Source organism: Drosophila bipectinata, chromosome XL (assembly GCF_030179905.1).
Source record: "Drosophila bipectinata strain 14024-0381.07 chromosome XL, DbipHiC1v2, whole genome shotgun sequence".
In the NCBI taxonomy this organism is placed as follows: Eukaryota; Metazoa; Arthropoda; class Insecta; order Diptera; family Drosophilidae; genus Drosophila; species Drosophila bipectinata.
Genome location: NC_091734.1, coordinates 14,991,950 through 15,012,515, shown reverse-complemented (window position 1 = coordinate 15,012,515; position 20,566 = coordinate 14,991,950). Strand labels below are relative to the sequence as shown.

At 39.1% G+C, this 20,566-nt stretch overlaps 2 protein-coding genes and 1 pseudogene across 2 annotated transcripts; 1 reads left to right on the top strand and 2 right to left on the bottom strand.

The window, feature by feature from the left end:
• Positions 1-150: 150 nt before the first annotated feature.
• Positions 151-736, bottom strand: LOC108119324 (mediator of RNA polymerase II transcription subunit 22-like; annotated as a pseudogene).
• A 3,148-nt stretch (positions 737-3,884) lies between these two features.
• Positions 3,885-4,302, bottom strand: LOC108119327 (uncharacterized). The gene has a single exon (XM_017232479.2). It carries the CDS (start codon positions 4,251-4,253, stop codon positions 3,933-3,935), a length of 321 nt encoding a protein of 106 aa, XP_017087968.1. The 5' UTR covers positions 4,254-4,302; the 3' UTR covers positions 3,885-3,932.
• A 1,548-nt stretch (positions 4,303-5,850) lies between these two features.
• Positions 5,851-8,070, top strand: LOC108119326 (probable ATP-dependent RNA helicase DDX43). The gene has a single exon (XM_043209976.2). The coding sequence runs from the start codon at positions 5,959-5,961 to the stop codon at positions 7,981-7,983; it is 2,025 nt and encodes a 674-aa protein (XP_043065911.1). The 5' UTR covers positions 5,851-5,958; the 3' UTR covers positions 7,984-8,070.
• Positions 8,071-20,566: the final 12,496 nt, after the last annotated feature.

The following is a 20,566-nucleotide window of genomic DNA, read 5'->3' as shown; positions in this document are numbered from 1 at the left end:
GTCATATACATATGTATATATGAATGTAGTTTAAATAATTATAAATATATAGTTTGATATATTAATAGTTTATTAATAGTATGATTAATATTAATAGTTTGAATATATGATGAATGTTTATTTTAAACTCCAACATTGGCAATATTTTGAAAATAAGTGAAAATTGAATCATTTAAGCTTGCTATTGCTGCTCATTTTCATAAAAAAAACTACTTGAATATGCTGGTAAAGTACTCCTCTTCCAGGTCGTACAGATCCTTGGTCATTTCATACCTGAGCTTCATCAGCTTCTCATCCCATTCTAAATGGGTGGCCGGAACAACTGCGAGTTGTTGGTGATTACCTCGTGTATCGAACGGAAGTCGTTCATGATGAGGTATTGCTTAAGATCAGCTTCATCAGGGATTCTCCGGCCCAAACTGGAATGTTAAATCTGTTGTCGTAGCATAGGATTTTAGGGGCACTTCCTGGCTTAACTTACCTATGTTGGCCGCCCGCACTTGCATTCCCAAGGCATCCTGTTCGCATGGCGTTGTTTTTGGGATCTGTGTGTGGGTCTTTCTACGCGCCAACTTCAATATTTCTGGGAAGGGAAGGTTTAATAGGGAGATTAGTATAAAGAACTAGTTGATTCTTTCAGATTACCTTGAAAGTTCTCTAGCATGCCCTGGACGTCGTCATCTAATCGTGTATAGTACGATTTCAGTATTGCCTCCTTCGACTGAAACGGCTCCATTTTGAATTATTTTATATAAACGTGTACAAGAAATTAAGTAAAAAAGCTGCGAATTTATAGTCGCAGTTGTGGTCTTTGATGCTAAAGATGTGACCGTGAAATATATCGACATTTTGGACTCCAAAATTTGGAGCTTTCCAGTGGAGTTGCAAAAGCATCGATGAAAACATCGATGATAAACGTTGATAAACTTATGTTTATTAAAAAAAACCCCAATCACAAAAAAACAAACCACAAAAGATTATGTTAGATTCTAGAAGCCTATAATTTATTCTATAAATTATATATATTTTTTATTAAAATTACTTCAAGAGTTGGTATAAAAATATACCTAAGAAATGTGTCCAATTTTTTTTTGATTTTTTTGTTCAAAAACAAAACTTTAACCGCCATAAAGCCGAAAGAGATAACGATCAAGGTTACCCAATCTCCATCTTTTAGGCTCAATAGGCAATTACCCATCATCATCTATTGGATAACCTTTGCAATACATACATATGTACATATTTACATACTTTTGGCTGCATGTGGAGAGTATTTTAGGTATGCTGGCATTTGCCTACCTTCGGGGAGTATCCAAACATAAATAGATCTATAAATAAATCATACTTTTCGATTTTGCTTAGAACCTTCTGGCTTCTGGCTTGGCACGTAATTCACCAATTTGGCGAGTGGCTGAAAAAAGGCTTTTGAATTTTTAATTGGACAGGCCTTGCTAGCCCGCTGGCTGGTCCTGGGGGCTGGTGGCTGGTGTTGTCCTGGATGGGCAGGAGTGTTGTAATGATAACAATATTGGTATATCTGGCGGCAGGACCTTTTCGAGGCTGAGGGCTTGTCGGCTGCTTATCATTTGACAGGATCCGGTAACCCTTATCAAAAGTGAGGGACGTCACATTGTATTGAGCCAAAATCATTTTCAAACACACATTTCGAGCCAGTGTGTGTGCGAATGCCAAAAACAAGCCAACAAAATCTATTTCGTATTTCGTATGTATTTACCCATTTTCCTTGTCACATCTAAACTTAAAAAAATGGGAAATGGATCTGAGAAAAGATGGGGAAAGGGTTGCCAAATTGTTCATTAAAATTGAATTGGAACAGCACTCTCAGATACAATGCCATCAATCAAACTTGGCTAATAATGCGAATATCAGCGACCTTTGACCCCCAGAACCCATCTTCTGGCAAATGTCAACTAGTTTAGATAATTGGCACGCTTGTGTCTCCTCTGACATTCATTAAAGTAGTAAGTAGCTCCCGGCTCCCGAATCCCGACTCCCCCTCCCAGCCAGACTCCTGGACGTCTCGTTAATTTAAATTTAAATTCGAATTTTCGGATTCCTGGAAAAACCTGGCGGCTGCGTTAATTGTTGATTTACATTAAGCCCCGAGATTATGATATAATGTGGGCCCAATTTTGGTAATTAGGATAGCTGAATGTTTTACAAAAAGGCTAGGATAACCAAAGAAGAGGGCGGGGCAGGAGCGTGGGATGTGGCAGTACTGCAGGATGTCTCCAAAAGTTGTACAAAGGCCGCTTCAAAATACGGCGAGTGCCTGCCTGCATTCAGTTCATGAATATTCATATTCTGTTCTTGGCTTGCCCACCGGCAGCAAATAGTAACATGGGAAAGTACACTGGAAAAAGTATATTTATACCATATAGGCATAAGCCAGAAGGAGAGAGGGAATGCCTTATAGGCATAAGCCAGAAGGATAGAGGAAATTCCTTACGTTACTGTTAAATATTATACTGAAAGGTCAAAAGAGTTACCGGCTATCATATTGCTTATAAACTAAATAAATTCACTGTCCGATTTTTGAGTTTGTTTCTGGATGTTTGTTTCTTAAAAATTAAAAATGTATGTATATTATACATTTTATAATAATAATTATAAATAAAATTATATTTTAAATTTTAAATAAAAGATTCGAATCGATAAAATTTAAAAAATTAATGTATATTCCATTTACTATAACAATTAAAATAAAACGCATTTAGACATGAAACTTTAAACTTAAATTTATCTTAAGTTTAAAGGTACATTTTTAGTTTTAAAAAAGATCTGCCTCATTTTTTGCAGTGTATGTGCAACACAATGTCATCAGATACACAAAGCAAAGTAGCAACAACGGCATTAGCAACATCCCAACAGCGGCAGCAACATGAGCGCCCCAACAGCAACAACAAAAGTGCCGGTGTGCAAATGCATGTTGTGGCAGAGTGTGTTTGGGAGTGTATATGCTATTAGTAGCTGTCACTCGCAACACATACACATGCACATTCGCATGCACATCCATTTTGTGGCGGCGGCTTTTTGTTTCCATTCTTTTAAAAAACACAAAAATAAATTCCACGGAAAGGGGTATCCATGCAAAAATGTGACTGTCGTCATGTAGTCCGCAGCATTTTTTTCTTCCATTTTTTCACTGTTTTGTTTATTTTTGTGGCGGTTTTTTTTATGTAGGCACTGTTTACTATGAAATTAGCATATGAAAGCGATAGCACACTGCCCCTCAAGACAGATGGGGACAGGCGATAAACTTAAACAAATTTTAGAAAAACTTTTGACTTTTTAATATAAGTTTTTGAAATAGGAGGACTATTTTGAACTTAGCTGGATGAGGACACTTATTGTCCAAAAGAGGCTTGTCCAAAAAAAAAATATAAAAAGTTTCATTTTTACTCGAAAGAAGCGTTAGGTAATTCTCCAGATAAAATATATTTTGTTTAAAGATCTAGAAATATTAATATTTTTAACATCAGAACCTATGTATATTGTGAGTGTCGCTATTATTCTTCTCCCTTCATCCTGTTCTTTTAACATTTTTTTTATTTATTTTTCTTCCCGAATTTCTTGGGAAACCCAAAGTGCCAAATATGCAGAAAAATTTAATAAAATTTGCAAAGATTGTTTTCGCACAACTGTAACTGGGGGACTGAGGGCGGAAGTACTGTTTTCATAAGAGGCGGGTGATTAGAAATTAATAATCTAACCATTTCCTGTTTTTGTTAAGTTTGAAAATCTGATTAATTAGTGAGACCAGGCCGGAAATGAAACGTAAATGAACTTTCACGAACAATTTGCAAAATATATAAGCCTCCAACACTAGAACCTAAGAAGCAGTAATAATTCAAGAGTAGAACTTTTGGGAAACTTTAGGCTTTATATTTTCTTTTCACAGAATATTTATTTCAGATATTGAAGCAATGACAGCGCTCCTTCTTGCACTGACCCACCCAGTGACCTTGCCGCTTGCAGTAGTTGTGGCACAGTGGGTGGTGTGGGTGGTAGCGGGACAGCTTGGAGCACAGTTCCTGATCCTCGCTGACGTGCCGTACTTTGATCGCCGCCACGCCCAGTGGCTTGGCCTCACCTTCCTCGGAAGTGTCCTCGGTGTCCACTTCGTTTACGGCCTCGGAACCCTCCGGCTTGGAGTCCGGCACGGCATTTCCCTGGACCGTGGTCCAGAACACGGCCAGGCTAACAATCAACAGGACTGGCAACAGCTTCATGACGCGCAATTGACCAAACAACGAATGCCAACTGAATGAATGTGCGTTCTCATAATTGGGTTTCAGTTCGAGTTTCAGCTCGCGTTCAGCTCAGCCTTATCGTGGGGAGTTCAAAGTTCCCAGAGCGGAATGCTAATCGGCAAAAAACGAGAGCTCTGCTTTCGGCTCGAGCTTGAGTTTTGAGCTTGGCTGTGGCCGTGACCAGATTACATTTCCTTAACCCTACAAGGCCGGCTACACTTTAAATTCTTTAAATAATTAGCAAAAATAAAAAATTTTATATGAATTGAAAGTAGTTTATATGGATATGGAGATACAGGGATACAAAAAATGGTAAACTCCGGTAAACTCACCGGTAAACTCAACCGATCCTATAAGGCTTATTTACGAGTACCGTCTATGAATAGTTTGAAAAAAGTAGTACAAATAAGCGTATACATGTACATATGAAAATATACATGTATTTAAAAAAAATGTTTACATTAGGGGTTGTCTATATGTTACGCTATAACGTGTTGGATGATTTTTGACCCACTTCCTCCGTGTGCTTTATTTGGCACCTCTCCCCTCATTGATTCCGTAATCTCTGCTATTTTAAATATGCGTCGATTGACACCTCAACCATTCCGGTCCCTCAACCATTCCATTCATTCAAAAGTTATTCAAGAAATATAAAGTGATTCATCTGTTTGTGGCTTTGTATTATATGTTTGCTTTATTTTGTCTTTCAAATTACTAAAAAAAAAATTTGGGAAATTTGTTACAGAAATTTGAGCAGTTTTTGTTTGAATGTTTTCTTTAATTACTTAAAGTTATGAAAAAAACTATATAAAAAACGTTTTAATTTAAAAAATTGATAACTTTAAAAAATATTAAACTGTCTATACAAAAAGCAAAAGAAGCATTTTTTTCGTTACTCAATTTTTTTTCTCTGTTCAGCTTTATTTAATTCGAACAAATTTCCTCTTACTTGAATCCGTTCCGGAGCTTCGGTTTCGCTTTTGGGCGCTTGTGAACAAAACGTTTATTTGGGTTTTATTCTTATTCCTCAAAAGATTCCAATTTATTGACCAATTTATTGTCACAAAAATAAGGACAAAAAATTGTAGAGTTACGGAATATCCCTACATAGAACTAGGTGGCATTACTGGGGCCTTCCATCTCCATCAGGTTCGATGCCCGATTATTTCTATCGGCTACAACATAAGTTACTTCCTGTTGGTAATGTTGGAAGAATTATTTGGCCTCCCCGTTTGAACGGGCTAACGCCGCAGCCAAAGCATGAAATCTCATTTCGAGGGATCAAAAAGGCGCTAGTTTTAAAGAAAAAAATGATTATATGTATATTAATTTTGGCACGCATTAAGAACAAAGTTTTCGATACGTAGTTGTCGATTGGTTCATTTGCAAAGAAGCGATAAATATCGTTGTACTTTAAAATACTTACAAATAAAAGCTTATAAGTTTACTGACCTATATCAGATTTATTAGAAAAAACATTAATAGTGATTCATCGAAGAAAAACTCGATTGTGCCGATTGTTTGGAAACACCGATAGTATCGATGTGTCACTCAATTTTCTTGCACCCCTGGTCGCAAATAGCGTTGTCAAAGTTGTCAAAGGAACTGCAAACTCAGAATTTCCCACGTGCGTCTTGTTAGTCAAACGAATTTCATTAAAATAATACGTTGCTTTGAATCTGCAATGAGCGACCTCGATTGGGACGATCCGAACTATGTTGAAGGACCCGTAAAGCCCCGAGATTCTGTCCAGATGAATAAAAAGTATGAAAGAAGCGTGCGGCGTGATGCTGAGCCGCGTAGCTATCAAGATGGAGGCAGAACATATGGGAAGAGCCACCGTGGTGATTACGGCGGAAGTGGAGCACGTCGTAGTAACTTCGAGTTAAATGACTTCAGTGAGACGCTCTCTATTGCCCCTGAAATGATTGGAAAGGTTATCGGACGGGCCGGCGAAAACATCAAACGGATTCAGAATGATTTCAATGTCCGTGTCAAGGTGGACACGGATGACCCAGCGGTTAAAATCAGCGGAAGGCTCCAAAGCAATGTAAGCGATGCAATGAATTTTGTACGAAAACAAGTATCCGATTCCGGAAGGGGTCGTGATCGTGATGATGGCGGTCGTCGCGATGGCGGATCTAGAAAGCCTTTCGGTGGAAATAATTATGATTTTGCACCTCCGCCCAAGGTGGACACACCCCAACCTGGTGATCTTACGGGCCTCATTGACTGGGATGCTCTAAACAAAGCTTCGGAAAAAGCTGCTGCAGCTCGTTGGGCAAAGCTTCCTCCTCTAACTAAGGACTTTTACGAGGAATCACCCGAAGTGGCTAATTTAAGCCCATCCAAGGCAGAAAAAATACGGATGCAGAACAACGGGACTACGGTGTCGCATGTTTTTGGGGCAAAAGATGGGGAAACTTTGGCTCCTATACCCAATCCAGTTTGGAAGTTTGAGCAATGCTTCGCAAAGTACCCGGACCTGCTGAACGAGATCATGAAACAGGGATTCTCCAAACCATCGCCCATTCAGGCTCAAGCGTGGCCCATTCTCCTAAAAGGTCACGATATGATTGGGATAGCCCAAACGGGAACTGGCAAGACCTTGGCATTCCTGCTACCCGGGATGATACACACTGAGTATCAAAGTATTCCAAGGGGACAGAGGGGTGGCCCCAACGTCCTTATCCTGGCCCCTACTCGAGAGCTGGCTCTACAGATCGAAATGGAGGTCAAGAAATACCCGTTCCGTGGCATGAGATCAGTGTGTGTTTACGGCGGAGGCGATCGCCGCATGCAAATCTCGGTCGTGGAGCGCGGAGCTGAGATCATCATCTGCACTCCGGGACGGCTGAATGACCTAGTGCAGGCGAAAGTGATCGATTTAAGCAGCATCACGTACTTGGTACTGGACGAAGCCGATCGTATGCTGGATATGGGCTTCGAGCCGCAGATCCGTCAGGTACTGCTGGACATCCGGCCGGATCGGCAGACAATCATGACCTCGGCAACATGGCCACCTGGTGTGCGTCGGCTTTCCCAGAGCTACATGAAGAATCCTATCCAGCTGTGTGTCGGTTCATTGGACTTGGCGGCCACCCATTCGGTGAAGCAAATAATTGAACTGCTCGAGGACGATGACGAAAAACTAAAAGCAATCAAGTCCTTTGTGAAGAGTATGAGTAAAACGGATAAAATAATCGTTTTCTGCGGGCGGAAGGCTCGCGCCGACGACTTGTCCAGTGATCTGACATTGGATGGCTTTTACACTCAGTGCATTCATGGAAACCGGGACCAAAGCGATCGTGAGCAAGCCATTGCCGACATTAAGTCCGGTGTTGTCCGCATTCTCGTTGCCACCGATGTGGCTTCGCGAGGCTTGGACATTGAGGACATCTCGCACGTTATTAACTATGACTTTCCGCGTAATATTGAGGAGTATGTGCATCGTGTGGGCCGAACTGGACGCGCCGGACGCAAAGGTACCTCCATTAGCTTTATTACCCGCGAAGACTGGGGTATGGCCAAGGAGCTCATCAACATCCTGAAGGAGGCGGAGCAAGAGGTTCCTGAAGAACTTTACAATATGGCCAAGCGCTTCCAGGCAATGAAGAACCGACGAGGTGACGGGGACGGAGGTTCTGCCGGAGGTCGCTTTGGAGGAAATAGAAGAGGCGGACGCGACTTTGACCGTTTCCAGTACTAAATACCAAATACGCTCAGGTTAAGAAAACCCTATGAAAACTATTGGAAAATTCTGAATATTAATACTTGCAAGAGAAAATAAATATATGAAATAATTGAATATTAATACTATATTAAAGCAAGAGAAAAAAATTAAAAACATTTTATTTTTATTTTATTTTTTATTTTTAATATGAAACCAGGGCTTTTTGGTGATGAAAGGCCAATTGTTTGAGTAGCCTTTATTACGCTCCATAGAGAAAACCTTATAATGTCTTTCCCAATCATTTTGAATTCTATTAAATACAGAGTTGATCGCATCATTTTATGTCCATCTAACATATAAAAAGGAGCCGTGTAGGCAAGCATTCTTTGCTTCTCAATCAGCTATTTGGTTTTCCCAAATGTTTGCATGGCTGGGTATGTGCTGAACTACTACTTTTGATAGTCTAGTACAATTTTATATTTTGGTATATATATTCGGTCAATATAATTGTTGGAGCTGTTATTTTTAAGCGTTTGAATAGCGCCAAGGCTATCCGTCAACATGTTTATCTTTGAAGAGCAGTTGGAAATCGCAAAATCAATTGGTCTTTCCAAAGCTTTAGTGGTCATAGACGACAGCTTTTTGTTAGTATAGAAACTATCAACTGTATTTGAAACCAAACCGTTCGTGTAGAAAATTTCCATGTTCATTTAATTCATCCATGTTCAATTTTTCATAAGGTAAAGTAAAAATAATGACTTCATTAGCTTGATTTTTGAAAACGGAGATACCTTTAAAAAAAATCGTGTCTAAAGACCATTTTTAATGGAAAGTAAAAATAGGGTTGATAAGAGCAATATGATTAAAAATGTTTTTTTATTTAGTATAGATTCTACTAAAACTTGTGTTAGTTTATGAGTATGAAAGAGGTAAGAGTGAAGCAGTTGGAACTCTGTACGCGAAGGATTTGGCTAACTCTTTAGCTGTGGTAAATTCAATTCTGTAAATGGGTGGGAGTTCAGCAGCGAGATGAAAAATAATTTCAACTGGAGTTTATTTAATAGGAAAATGGGGAAAATTTGGGGAATTGATGATATATAGGCATACTCAAACCTAGGTCTAATAAAGACTTTATAGAAAAGAAGGAATTTACTGGAATGAACTCCAAAGTTTTTTTTTTTGTAATTGCAGGATAACGTTTATTTAAAAGTATCCTTTAGGGACAACCATTAAATATTATCACATGAACTTGACTTATAGATAATTGTACATATTAATATTGAAGAAATAAATTAGAGTAGTAAGTTAGCTTAGCTTATTATGGTAAAGATTATGGTTAGAATATCCAGGGGAGGTCCAGCGGGTGTGTCCTTTTAAGTCTTCTGGGCTGCTCGGCCAGCGTGCGCTGCTTCTTTGGATCTCGTCCTTGTCCCAAGGAAAATTAAGAACCACGTGGATGGTGCGATTGTATTGATAGACGTGGGCCCCAGTGGCGATTCGAAGGGCTATATTTTCGAACATTTGTATAGTTCGGACATTCGTCTTGCTCGCGGTGCCCTAGAGCTGTATGCCGTACGTCCAGATTGGGCGTATTATTGCCTTGTAAATGAGGAGTTTCGTGGAAGTTCTCAGCTTCGATCTTCTACCCATGAGCCAGTAGAAGGATCGAAGTCTTTGATCAGCCTGTTTCCTCTTCTTAATCAGATGGGGGCTCCTGGTGAGCCTCCTGTCTAGGGTGAATCCAAGGTACTTGGGATTGTCTTCTTGTGGGATTGGGGAGCCGTTGAGGTTAACTGGAGGGCAGTTGGCTTTGCAGAGAGAACATGTGGTGTCAGTGGACTTCTCATTATTGACGGCAATGTTCCATCGCTTTTGCCAGTCGCTGAGCAAGTCAAGCTGCAATTGCATCGTTTCGGCTGCCCCCATGGCGCTATCGGCAGTGGTAAGGAAGGCGGTGTCGTCTGCATAGGTTGCTGCGAGCAGACCAGGCCTCTGAAGAACAGGGAAGTCGGCCGTGTAAGCATTGTACATCAACGGGCCAAGAACGCTGCCTTGGGGTACACCAGCTTGAGCTTCTCTTATACCGGAGATGGCCTCGCCACATCTAGCCGCAAATTTACGGTCTTCCTAGAACGACTTTAGGAAGTGGAAGTATGGTCGGGGTAGGAAAGTCTTTAATTAATATAGTAGACCGGGATGCCAGACTCGGTCAAACGCCTGCTTCACGTCCATCATGATGGCCATGCAGTACTTCTTGGTTTCAAATGCGTCCAGGATGCACTGCACCACCCAATGGCAATGCTCTGGGGTACCGTGTCGCCGCCTGAAGCCAAACTGGTGGTCAGGGATCAGTCCAGCCTCGTCAAATACTGGCAGTGCTCTGCTTAAAAACACTCGTTCCTGTATTTTGGAGAACATTAGTAACAAACTTATTGGGCGGTAGGACGAAAGGTTCGCTTCGGGTTTCCCGGGCTTAGGCATCATAGTTACCTGGGCACGTTTCCATGTGGACGGAATGTGTACCCTTTCTCCAAGCATCTATTATAGATCCTCATAATTAGCTGAATGCTTGGAGGTGGTAACACTTTTTAATGCTATTGCATTAATACCATCATCGCCCGGGGACTAGGATTTGAGTTCTTCGACTTCTGGGCTCCAAAAGTGGATGTCCCTGTCAGTGGATCTTGGGCGGTTGGAGGGGCTTCAGAAGCTGGCACCTGGATATAGGTGGTTAACTCCTCTACAGCGGGGTCGATGTCAAATGGGGAGTCAAGTGTCGGGCTGGGGTCGGTAATGTGTTCAGGTAAGATTGGTACTTGTCAACGTCTGTTGTCTTGTAGATCAGCTTTTTGCGGGCTGACCTGAGCAAGGCTGGGGTGGAAAGTGACATGGCGAAGGCGCTGTGGTCCGAGAAGAGGTCTTCTACTTCTCTTGCCTGAATTCCGGCAGAATCCAGTCCTCCGGAGATGGCGAAGTCTAGGACATCTGGGATTTTGTGAGGATCCGTAGGCCAGTATGTGGGTGCACCGATCGCATGACAGCTGAAGTTTCGGTACTGAATCTGCCTGTATAGGGCCGAGACTTTTGGGTTCCTAATCCTGGAGCCCCACCAGGGGTGTTTAGCATTAAAGTCGTCTCCGATTATGAACTTGTGGCCGAGGCAATCCAGTAGCAAGCCGCATTCCTGTTCGTGGATGTTGTGCCTGGGGGGGGCAATATGCTGCAGCGATTGTTATGTCACCGTTGGTAGTGGAGATTTTAATTTGGGCACATTGCACCCAGTCTTCGCACATGGCTGGAAGTGCCTCATACTTGATGCAGCTGCGAATTAGGATGGCCGCGCCCCGCGACCTCTACCGTTCGGGTGGTTAGCGGCATTGAGGTCGTATCCTCTAATATTCAAGTATGATCTGTTGGTAAAATGCGTTTCTGATATGAGGGGAAAGTCTGCTTGGTGGGTCCTGCAATACAGCAATAACGAAATAAATTTATATTTTGACCCTGTCTATGGAGCCCGTACAGGAAAGTTAGTTTCCTTAACTATGTTAAATGCCAATCTATTCCAAAGTTTAATTTACATCTGTAAAGCCAAATTCAGACTAAGCGGTAGAGGTGCAAAAACATCGATGTATGGAGACATTGATGCATCGATGTTTTCACTCCTCTATTCTAGATGACTCCCCCACTGTGATGCACACTTTCGATGAAAGTTATGTAAAAGGATAATATTTTGAACATGGCAGGATTTTTATAGTTCTAAAATGTTCGACAAAGATTCCTTCGACAAAATGACAAATTTCAAAGCCTATCATACTGAGAGTTCACAGTTCAAAGTCTTCAGAAATTCTATGAAAAGTCTCCAAAGTGCCAACTACTCGTACCCCAAAAAGTCGGGGCTTCTCCATGGATCTAATACGTATCTGCCATCGCCTTAGACCGCAATTTCGGTTTTCTAGCTGGTCAAGTACCAGTAGTGCCAAGTGCCAGTACCTTATCTGACTCTACTAAGTCTAGTTCAACTAGTTATCAACTAAGGGAGAGTTGATAAAAAAAAACTTCGCAGATGGCGCTTATCACCATGCCACTGTTGTCCTCCTCCACACTATTATCAGATTCGAAGAGAGCCCACCATAGGGTTTTCCACTGCGCTCGTTTAGTAAGGAACCTTGCCTTGGAACCTAGCATTGCGATTTTCCGCTATTGGCAGCGGACGTTCTCAAATTCTCAGAACGCTGGTCCTTGTGCTATTGTCCTTGGAGTCTTTTTGATGAGATGCAGAAACTTATTAGTTAGATTGTTTATCGTTTGAGCAAAAAACGGTGGCCAAATCGCATCACATCGCATATATAATTGCCGCCAAGGGACACGGGATTCTGTGTCCTGCTACCTGTATCCTGTCTCCAGGAACCAAACCTGAACAACCAGTACATCTGCATATTCCGGCACATACATATTTTCGTGTATATCTTTATAATAATTTGTTTGCCGGCGAAATTCTCCCCGGGGCGCATTTAACTAAACGCTGCCAAGGACATCATGGGGTGCTATATAATAGAAAGAGGGGGAAGCGGGGCGGTGGTGTGTAGGAGAGTGGTGGACGAAGGATGGCCAGTTTCCCGGCCAAGAGCTGACTGCTCGTGGCAATTATAAATTGTTGAAAATAATTTCATTAAATATGTAAAAAGGCGAAGGCGCCAAATAGGAAAGTGTATTAAAGGACCTACCAGGGAGGATCCCTTTCAACCGAGTGTCCTGACCCCCTCTTTCTCTGTGTGGGTCTGTGTACGTGCCATTAAGTCTCCCCTTACCGTTCCCTCGCCACTTCCTGCTCCTATCTATCGTTCGAACTTTGACTTCCTGTGGCCTCGCCGAAAAGTTCTCCACTTTCAGTGCAATATTGTGTTAAGGCCCCGCTAAATGGGTCCTAGATGAGCTGGAATATATATATTTATAAAATATATATTCTGGAGTTCGCACTCCAGAAGGTCGAGGTAAGTAACTTATTAGCCCAGGGGAAGTTGGCGTTTTTGGCACTTTCCATTTACCTTGCAAATTTCATGATTCCATTTAAGCTTTACAATTGCCCGTAATTTTTGTGCAGAAATTAAATAAACGGCTAGTATCTGTTATAATTAAGAACATTTAAGCTAGAATGCATATTTCTGAACAATTGTATACAAATATTTAAGGTCACAGACCTTATTTTAGACTTAATATAATAATTTCCGAAAAAACCGTGTGTTGTTTGACTTTTAAATTTAAAAACAGTTTTAGACAGAATGAAAGGTATGTGCTAAACATAGCTTTAAAAGCATAAATAATTAGTCGTATACTCTTGTAGACTGTAAAGTGTCTAGTAATGATACAATATCTTTAAGGTAGTCCGTTGGCATCCAGTGTTGTAAAGCGTAAAATGATTCGACATGCAGAATTTGAAACATTTAACCGTTACTGTGGGCAAAACAAAAACCTTCTTTTACTTTTTGTTGCAAACTCCAAGAATTAAATGTATGAATACAAATGGAGCCACAAAGCTTAGCTTTGATTAACCATAGATTATAATAAAGATAGTACAGCATATATATGTAACCTACGTAAATTTGTAAAAAATATAACAGTTTTTAGATAAAGCATTTACTGTACCACAACAAAAACATCCAATACTTTCGAACTTGACATAACTTAAAAAAAAATTATAGAAACATATGAAGAACAATTATAGAGAACATTGTATTTGTAATAAAGACTGCAAAATCCCCCGAAGTGGAAGGAATCTTTCATAATTCCCTTTTATAAAAAAGGGAAAAACTCCGAAAAATTACAAAGTTATTTGAAAAATAAATTACTCCCCATTTGCAACACATTTGCATTTCTCTGGAGTTGACATTTTTTGTCATAGATGGCTTCCGAAAGGGATTTCAAACTGATGTTAGTTAAACAGACTTCAGTTAAGAATTCAATTCAGTCAATCACTCTCTCCTGTTGAGTAAACTGAATATGTTGGGATTTTCTATAGACCTCCTAACGTGGATCTCCAGCTACATAGATGGAAGAACACAACGAGTCTTTTTTAAAAACTTAATGGATTATACTTAATGGGTCAAATGCAAGCTTATGTCTTTTTATCGATCTGCAGACTACGTATTCGTTCTATGGGATTGGCTTAGAAAAATTAACTCAGGTTAATGATCTTCCAAATAAATATAAATGTACATTTTTTTTAGCTTTATTGCAGCCCTGTTAATTTAGCGCGGTCATTTAACCAGCTGATTCAGCTTAATCTGTTTGAGGTCTGTAACTCTATTTTTAGAATTAATGCCAAAAAAGTTGACTTCTGGAACCATAGTGCAATGGTTAATAACGCTAAAGGAGGTCAATAAAGTTTAAAGACCCCTACATAACTAAAACCGTATTCATTTCTTTGGTCCGTCCGATACTGGAGTACGGTTTATGTGTCTGGAGTCCCCAATATGGAGTACATCAGGACCGCATACAACAGAATTTCTTAAAATTTTCACCTAGAATTTTAACTGGGTTGCACATCTTCATCTTCCAAGTTATAATAGCAGACTCCTACTGATAAAATTACCAAGCTTATAATAAATAACCGTAGGACAATGCTGGATATAGTTTTTCTTCATAACCTAATCAATTGGGATGTAGATAGCCAGCATTTACTTACACGTTTAAATTTCAACATTCCCAATAGAATGACTCAAAACTTTAGTCCTGTATTCCTTAGATTGTTGTTCAAACTACACTGGTCTCCACTCTATAACATCTCTTTCCAGTCCTTTAAACTTACTATCTAGTATTTTCAATTTCCTTACTCCTTTTCAACTCCTCTTAGCTTAATAAATAACAAATAGCTTAATAAATACTAATAAATCGTTTCTCGAGCGCCCCTCGGTCGTCATGGCCTCTAAGCTTTATGATGAATGCAGGAATGCCAACTGATGCATTAATTGATGCACAAGCCATTTCCAACAGATCAAAAAAATCAAGATCAAGTTTGATCTTCCAGAATTTTGATACAAATTTAAGCTTCTAGATAGAAATTCTATATTAATCTGTATAATAAATAAATAAATTTGTGAACAACAAATTGGATTTCGAATGTTTTGTTCAATGCTAGGAATGGAACTCACCGCTTTAGAAAACTCACGCTTCGTATGTATCACAAATTCTGTAAAAAACCAATTGTTTTTCAATACTATTAAAATATTGGTTTACTCAAAACTGATTTCATTAAACAAAACTTTTTGTACAGAGAATTCCCATGCAAATATTTGATTTCAAAGTATAATGTATTTTAATAAAATGAACCTCTGAATACGCCCAGTATATTCATAAAATAGAATTCAAATTCCATGAAAAAGAAAACACCACACAGAACGTGCAAAAAGTGCAACAGTAGCATTTAATGTGAAATTCTAGCAAATATTTTTCCCATTTTTCCGGGTTTCGTAAAAACAATGTGGAAAATAAAATCATGTTTTCTTTCTTGAATTGAAAGAAATGTGTGCGGAAAATACCTTGTAAAATACCTGATTTATGGTTATTTTCATAGTGTTTTTGGCACAATGTGCTAATATTTTGAGGGAGAAATTCATGAATATTCTAGGTCATTTAAAGGTTTTCCGCTGGAGTTTCCTCCGCCTTTGGGTCGGGATGGGATTTCCTTTGCCACTTAGCCGGCTCGTCGCTTTCACTTCCCCCCTTTATTTTTTATTTTTACTTTTTACTTCTTTTTTTTGTTTTGGAGGGAAAATGAACGCAAACAGTTGCTCATTTATTTTGTTGCCTTGTCGCGTTTCGCTTGAAACTCATTACTCATACCACACGTTGGCCGGCGAGGAGGACACATACTGCGGCAGTGTCGTGTGCATGTGTGCGTAGTCACAGATTCTGATTCGCATTCGAATGAACAAGCACTTGACTAATTTGTATAAGACAAAAATAATGATTCCTGTCACTTAGAGATTCGAGGAAATTAATTAAAAATCAAAGCCAAAAATCAGCTTGATAATTGTAATTATATTTAGGAATTAGAGGGCCCTTTAAAGAAAGATAAAGATTTAAAATTCATTCAATTGAGTCTTATTAATGTTTAAGTATGTTTTTTTTTTAATTTAAAGACTTTCTCTTTTCAAATATGTGCTTATTTTCACATACAAAATAATTGTGGTTTCTAGTGTGAACTCTGTATAATACCCGGTACTCGTAGAATAAAACCCGCTTCGGCCAAAACTAAAACTACTGAAGGATGTTTTTCTTCTCTTCTAGTAGCCAGTGATACGTTTGGAAGCACCAGAAAGAATTCAATATACATTGATTTACTTATACATATATCGAAAATAACGCATATAATGGAACGACCCTTCTTAGGATTCTTCTTATTAAGAATACAATGCAGTACGCTTATATCAACTCAGGAGGTAATTCTGATAAAGAATATATATACTTTATACTTTATAGGGGCGAGGATGTCTCCATTACAGCTTTACTATAAATAAAATACCCGAATACCCATAACGAAGATGGCTTTCCTTTCTTGTTTTTAAATTCAAATATCTATAAAACGCGAAGAAGATATTCCCATTTACTTTTCAAATTTTCTTATAAACGTTTACAATTATCCGATATAAAACCGAATCACGCCATAAAGCCCGTTAAATTTCCCTGAATGAAGTTATTAGAGCAATTAACAATATTACTCCAATCGACACTTAATTATATGTGTTTGAAAATATTGCGTGGGAGTAGCACTTCCTTCCGTTTTCCTGTCAAAAACAAACTAAGCCCGACATTTCAGCTGGCAAATGCAACAAGATTTTGGAACTAATGAAAAATGCGGCATTTCAAAGGAACAGAAAGTGGGCGGTGAGAGGTATAGAGATGGGCTTCTTTTTTCAGGAGAAAATACAAAAAAAAAGTGGAAAAATGAAAAATGTGCAAATTAGCTTAAATTCGTTCACGCACGAATGAAACGAGACTCTGCCACTTGGCATTGGGGAAATGATATAATTGCTGGGGCAGGAAACTTAACTGACTGAGTGAGTGACTCAACTCAACTCGACTCGACTCAACTTTGCGCAAAAAATGGAAAATTTCAAAATAAAAATTACAAAAAAAAAAAAAGAGTAAAACCCAGGGGTATAAGCGGGACGAGGCAGCAGAGCCAAGTTAAATGCAAAGTTGCCGCCGCGCATGCTGCGAATGCCCCCAAAGTGTTGCACACTTGACTGCCTCTTGGGAGATGGGCCTGCAACCTGACGGTGTGCGGGGCGGGGTGTGCGGTTGGTTTACACGGTTTGCCAGAGCAGCAGCCCAATTGCCAGAAGCATTTTCCGACCCACCCCCACCCACTCGCCCACCCCTTGCCTTTTTTCGCCCCCTTTTCTTTGTGGGGCGTCAATTACAAACGGGCCCCACGTCGGCTCGGCATCGCATTTCCCACTTTTCCGCCTTTAGTTTCGCCGCTTCAACCACCGATCCGCATGAACGGAGTTATCAGACCATTTGAGGTGCTACTGTGTAACATTAAAATATTAATTAAATAAATACAAATAAATGGGTAAGTAAAGGGCTATAAACTTTAACTAAAGAAAAAGTTAAATCTTACTTATAGTCAAAATACGAAGTATGTGTATCTACGACATATTATATTATTTTACATTATTTATAGTTTAGTGTTTCCTACTAAACCTACTACTAAACGTTATATCCCTTTGCAGTTAAAATTCTATTTCATTGTAAGTAAGGTATATGTACATATACATAAGCGTTTTTAAAACATGCGATATGTACATATGCATGATCCTTAATATTAGAGATATTAGAGAAATATCGTATAAACTTAGAAAAATGCACCAAGCTTCTATGAAACATTGTATAACGATTTTGAATAGAAATGTAGCTTTAGGAAAAAATAGCTATGTATCTTTAAAAACACAAGAATAATTTAATTTTTAGTTACGTAGCGCAAAGATTATATAGTACAATTCAGACACTACAATACCTTTTAATCTTTGATAACAGCTACAGGGCTTAATCCGTTGGTGGTCCAGAAAGAATAATGTGGGCAAAAGTTGAAGTCTATAGTTCCAAAACTGATTGACCTTTAACGTAGAAACGGACTAAGAGACAAGCGGAAATGTTTAAATCGACGTATAAGTTGATCCTGATCAAGAATAGAAGTACTTTATAGGCTTGCAGATTAGGAGATATTTTCGACTGCGACAAATCATAATATCCTATACAATCTTTTCTAGACTTAAAATAAAATAAGAAAAAAAAGCTAGCTTCGGTTGATTTACCCTGGCAGTTATGATCGGATATATGTCGTTATAAGAATTTTATTACGAATCCCATTTATTTAAATAAATATGTAATTTGAAAAATGCCCCAAGCTTCTATCTTCAAAAATACGAAAGTTGGTATTCCTATTAAATATTCGCATTCATTTAATTAATTTAATTTAATACACGTATTTAAATAAAAACTCCAAACTCCGCCAATTAAAATTTGTATCTAAAATTTAGATTCTAAATACATACGATCTCGTAAATATTTTTTGTTTTCCCAGTGCACTGCAGCCACAAAATACAAGCTGTTCTTTGATGCATAAAAATAGTTTCAATGGTGCGATCGAAAATTGTGGAAATCGCACTGTGAAAAGCGCAACCCAAGTCGTTCTGAAGCCTTTTATATCCTTACGGCTTACAAAACTGAACTGGAATGACCGAAATACTTTGTTCAATTGCCGGCACTCAGTCCAAATTCGCTAACTTATTCATAACGTGGCTCCTCGAACGGACTGCTCGTTGCAATTGCCAATTGCCATTATTTTAGTGCACTTGAAAAAAGTTTACAGTCATATTATATTTATAATTTAAATTAAGTAAATCATACCCAAAAGTTCTTTAAACAGTATTAAATTACGGTTAAGTACTTTTTCTATGTTTCTGTACTTTTTTTCGGTGTAAAGTGTTTCCACTTCGATTCCATGCAACTGAAAATGTCCTGCAGCCAACATGCCCTTGTCGTTCTCCGGACACAGACGCCGATAGCGGAAATTATACTATCTGCTAACTGGTTTCGTAATGTTTACTTGGCCCTGTTATGTTCCCCCGCCCCTGTTGGCCCTTTTCGCTCTACGTGGCCCCCTAACCGCCGTGGAATGCATCCACAAAATATTCAGTGAACAAATCGACGCTTGGCCAGCAATTGCATTTAAATAGTTTTTCATTTGACTGAACATTTTCGCTGTTTTCTGTTTTGGCCGCCACTGCTTTTGGCCAATGAATATTTTTTATTTTTGTCTGTGTTTCTGTTTTTTTTGGACTGCCAGAGGGCGGGGCGAGGGCGTGGGCGTGGCTGAGAGGGTTTATTAGCCAAACCTTTTCTCTGTGCACTTGGCATTTTATTCCTCGATCTAGTCCGCTCTAATTCGAAAAGGTTGCAGGACTGTCAGTGGCAGGTTTTTGTGATTTATACCAAGATAAATGTCATGTTTGTTCATTTGTTCGTTTGTTTTGTTTATTGGCTTAGTTGCGGGGCACTTTTTGAAACGCTTGAGTGCGTTTCAAAATGCTAACTGAATTAAAACCGAAACGGAAGCTTAGACTGAAAGTGAAATAAAATATGAAATTTGAAAATTTGGCAAATCCTTTGTAGCTTACATTTGCGCCTGCAGGTTGTCAATCTGAGAGATACATTTCCCCACAAAATTAATATGCCAGCCCTTTGTTCTTTAATTAACAATATATATTGCCATTTTGTGTGAACTGATAGTTGGCCCAAAGAAATTCAAAAGATTGTGCCAATTGCAGCAGAAGCTCTTCAACTTTGCCCCCTCGACTCAACTGCAGCAAGCCTTGTTTTGTTTTTAGCCAGTTGGGTAGATGTGGCAGAAAACCTGAAATGAATACAACAATTTTGTGGCCAGACAATTGCCTCTTTGTCCATTGCAAGTGTCATGCCCCAAAGCGTTTTGGCCGAAATGGAATCGAAGCCTTACTTTTTGATTAAATTAGTTGTCAGCTTATTTTCATTTTCGTTCTTCATAAACATTTTGCAGTTTTTCGCTTCTCGTTAATTTTTCCCCTCCCCTTTTTTTCTGGTTGTTTGTAGCTTGATTGTTTGTAGTGTGTATTCCCTTGTCCAATTAAACGCTTTTTTTATTCAGCCTCCCACAAAAAGCCGGGCCACGACCAGCAACAACAAAAAGTTTTTTGATTAAAATTAAAGAAAGTTTTTGGCCTGGCTCAGAAGTCAAGGGATCAAGTGGGGGGCGGGAGGGTGACAGCGAGAGGAGGGCGTTGGGGTGTTGGCCAAGAGGGAGTGACAACAAGTGGCCAAGGACACAATGTAACCCACGGAATGCATGATAAGCTGCGTAAGCAAAAAGAATCCTAAAATTTGGCAAATAACAATAAGAACAAAGTTTGACATTCCAGTGCGCTGAGAGAAAAGTGGCTTAAAAATAATATCCAAAAGACAAGATACAAATTTATTATTAGTACTTTTTATTTATATTATTAAATTTACTAATTATAGTTTTATTGGTCTAATATATAAAAATGTGTTAATATAAACAGTAAGATTCTAGTGAAAA

Coding starts and splice junctions, on each gene's coding strand:
- LOC108119327 (XM_017232479.2), bottom strand. CDS start 4,253: ATGAAGCTGTTGCCAGTCCTGTTGATTGTTAGCCTGGCCGTGTTCTGG.
- LOC108119326 (XM_043209976.2), top strand. CDS start 5,959: ATGAGCGACCTCGATTGGGACGATCCGAACTATGTTGAAGGACCCGTA.